At 41.3% G+C, this 2,974-nt stretch overlaps 1 protein-coding gene across 1 annotated transcript; it reads right to left on the minus strand.

Moving 5' to 3' along the window:
• Positions 1-208: 208 nt before the first annotated feature.
• On the minus strand, positions 209-973 carry LOC143102882 (paraneoplastic antigen Ma1 homolog). The gene has a single exon (XM_076266691.1). The coding sequence runs from the start codon at positions 971-973 to the stop codon at positions 209-211; it is 765 nt and encodes a 254-aa protein (XP_076122806.1).
• Positions 974-2,974: the final 2,001 nt, after the last annotated feature.

Genomic DNA, 2,974 nt, shown 5'->3' on the forward strand with positions numbered 1-2,974 from the left:
AAACATTGAAATATGTCCCATGGCTAAAATTCTGGGGCAAAATAGGTTTCTCCAATGGCAAAATTGGCGGCCATCTTGGAAAATGGCCACCATTTTGAAAATTCACGTGGCTAACGTTATTTTTCAAATAAATGGCCTCAGAGGGATAAACATACCAAATTTTACACTTGTTACCAGAATTGAACGATTGTTACAGTTATCTGCCCCACTATACCCAGTGCTCCTCTTCTCTCACTGCTCGCATCAACTGAGAAAAGGAAGGCGGATCTCTCAAAGTGTACATCACCCGCATGCGCAGAGCCACTACGTCATCGGTGAGTGCACCTTTAAATAGCTGTTCCCTGCGTGCATGATTCAGGCCTGCAGCATCAATGCCTCCTCTCAAAAGAACACGATGGAGAAGCTTGTCCAAGCGGTACAAGAAAGCTGAAAGTTTCTCTCCATCTTCCTGGCAAGTATGGCGAAACGAGGTTATAAGATCAGCTCCACTCTCAGTGGACCCATAAGAAGTGTCAAGAGCGGCTAAGTACTCAGTAGCGGTGGCACAGGGATTACTGACCTTCAAGAACCGTATAATGTCTGCAGCAGGCCCACGCAAACTCTCAACGATGCGTTGCCTCTTTTCAGCATCATTACACTGCCATTCCGTAATCATCAGATCAGCTTGCTCCATCCAGACATCAAACTCTTCCTCACCAGGGGGGACAGGTCTCAATCCTGAGAAAACCCTCAGTTTCCTATAGCTAGGCGTGTACAATGCACGGTTACAGCAGTCAACAAGCTTGCCTATGGCAGTTACCAGATCAATACTGACATCAGGGTTAGAAGGCTGAAGGCACATAAAAACAGCTTTCATATCACCCATTGACTTGCCCTCCTGCTGTAACATTGCCACCAGCTTGGCCTCAAACGTATCCCCTTCAGGCACAGGGTTAGCAGGCAGGCTCAACTCAACAGCCTGACTAAGGTCCATATTAAATTTTACAGAGCAAAATATCAATAGCTGAAACCTAAACACTAATCAAATACAAATTACCTACTGTTTTGGTAAACAGAAACATCCCAGCGGTGCCTCCAAAATGTAACCCCCTCTTAACGGGTGTGTGCATAGGCACTAGTTACAATAAAAAAACACAATGGCGCAAACAGGATCCTGAAGGTCTCAGCGGTGGGATGGTGAACTGGCTGAACTATTCCTGAATACCACAGTAGGCTAATAATTAAAGACAATCAAAGAATTAAATAGCGCGGTGCCTCCACTGTAAAAATACTACACTTACCGTATAGCTCGTGTAAGTGTATTCCTACAGAATTGAAATAATCAATGTGAAAATAATAATAATACTAGTGGTGAATGTAGTTAAATGAATTACCAATACACCCTGTAAATAATGTAATATAATAATCATATGTTTATTTAATAATAATAGCCACGTAGTAAACGTGACGACCAAAAAGCTGACAACTGTCAGCGAGTGAACAATTCACTCCAACGAGACTTTAGCTAAAGGTTGGCCAACACAGTTAGCTTAAGCTAAACACTTAACGTCACCAGTAAGGAAGACAATACAATACAGACAGTAATGCACTGTGTAAAAGGCAGTGTTGGGAGTAATGCGTTACAAAGTAACGCGTTACTGTAATTCACTTTTAGTGGTAACGAGCATGTAACGAAGTATTTTTGTAAATCAAGTAATGCAATTACAATTACTGAAATTTCAACAAGTTCGTTATTTGCGTTACTTTGTTGATCTTGAATGAACGACTGCAGACAAGATGACAGATGCACATTTGCTGCTTCTGATATAACGTCTCCCGACATTAGCTGTGTTTCCAGCGATTGTGTACATGTTATTGCAGATGCATTCTTTACAGTTAATAGGAACCTCCTCACATTCCTCCTTATTTCGTATTTATGCTAAAACACACACGAGTGCATTAGGCTACAATTTAAATGGGCATCTTAAAAGCCTTTTCCCTTTCGTTTCCATCTCGTAAGCTCCACTACAGTAAAAGCGCATTGTTGTTTATTTTATCTCTGCCCTTTTTCGCCTATTGTGCAAAAGCCTCGTTGTATCAATTTCTCATTCTTACAACATAGCCACGCCACAACACCAATAGGCCACATACAGTTGCCTATATATAGCCTTGGCACAAGCAAGCACACGTTTAACTCGAGAGGAAAATGCAGATTTCACTTACCAGATAAAGAAACCTCCAAATAGCCTACCGTACATACTACAGCGACTTGAGTTATTTGCACAGTATGTTTACATCGGAATTGACGTCCGTGGTGTTATGGATTGATTTGTCTGTGACAGAACATGCAACTTCTCTCTGGAACACCTTATCAGCCGAAGAGTAACCTTCTGCATAGTGCGTGACAACCCCAAACCCTCGGATGCGCATTAGAACTTATTTCGGTAGGTCAGCACTTGTGAAGCGCAGGCTTTTCCCAAACTGGTGGTGCTTAAAATGCTATATAATACAACTGTGTTCAAAGCAGGATGAGGATAACCTAAGGTTGTATGTGTGTGTGAGCAGACAATAACTGCTTTGAAAATAAGCCATTTAACATTGTTTCACATTACATCCCATTGAACTCATTCCATGTAGCCTATAGGATAGCAATAATAATGATAATAATAACTTACTATATTGCAGAATTCAGTGTCAGTGCACCACCATGCATACTAGTAGTAGTAGAAGGCAAGCAGTAGGCAGTGTGCTGTATATCTATCAAACCACCTAGATGGTGAGGGTGGCCCAAAACAAGGTCAGGGAAGCCTTCATGCACTGTAGAATGTTTTGTGGTCGGAAAAGGTTGAGAACTCATGCACAAGGCTATTGATTTGAAGGCCCGTTGAAACTACAATAAATAGGTCTAAAAATTAGGTTTATTGTGTGTGTGACTTCAGTACTGTTCATATTGACATTTTAAAAGCAGACTTAAAAGTAACTCAAAAGTTACTTT

The sequence above is a fragment of the Alosa pseudoharengus genome, unplaced genomic scaffold (genome assembly GCF_046254945.1).
Source record: "Alosa pseudoharengus isolate Yale_2024_CS ecotype anadromous, Long Island Sound unplaced genomic scaffold, YU_APseudo_1.1 YU_APseudo_1.1_scf_4, whole genome shotgun sequence".
In the NCBI taxonomy this organism is placed as follows: domain Eukaryota; kingdom Metazoa; phylum Chordata; class Actinopteri; order Clupeiformes; family Clupeidae; genus Alosa; species Alosa pseudoharengus.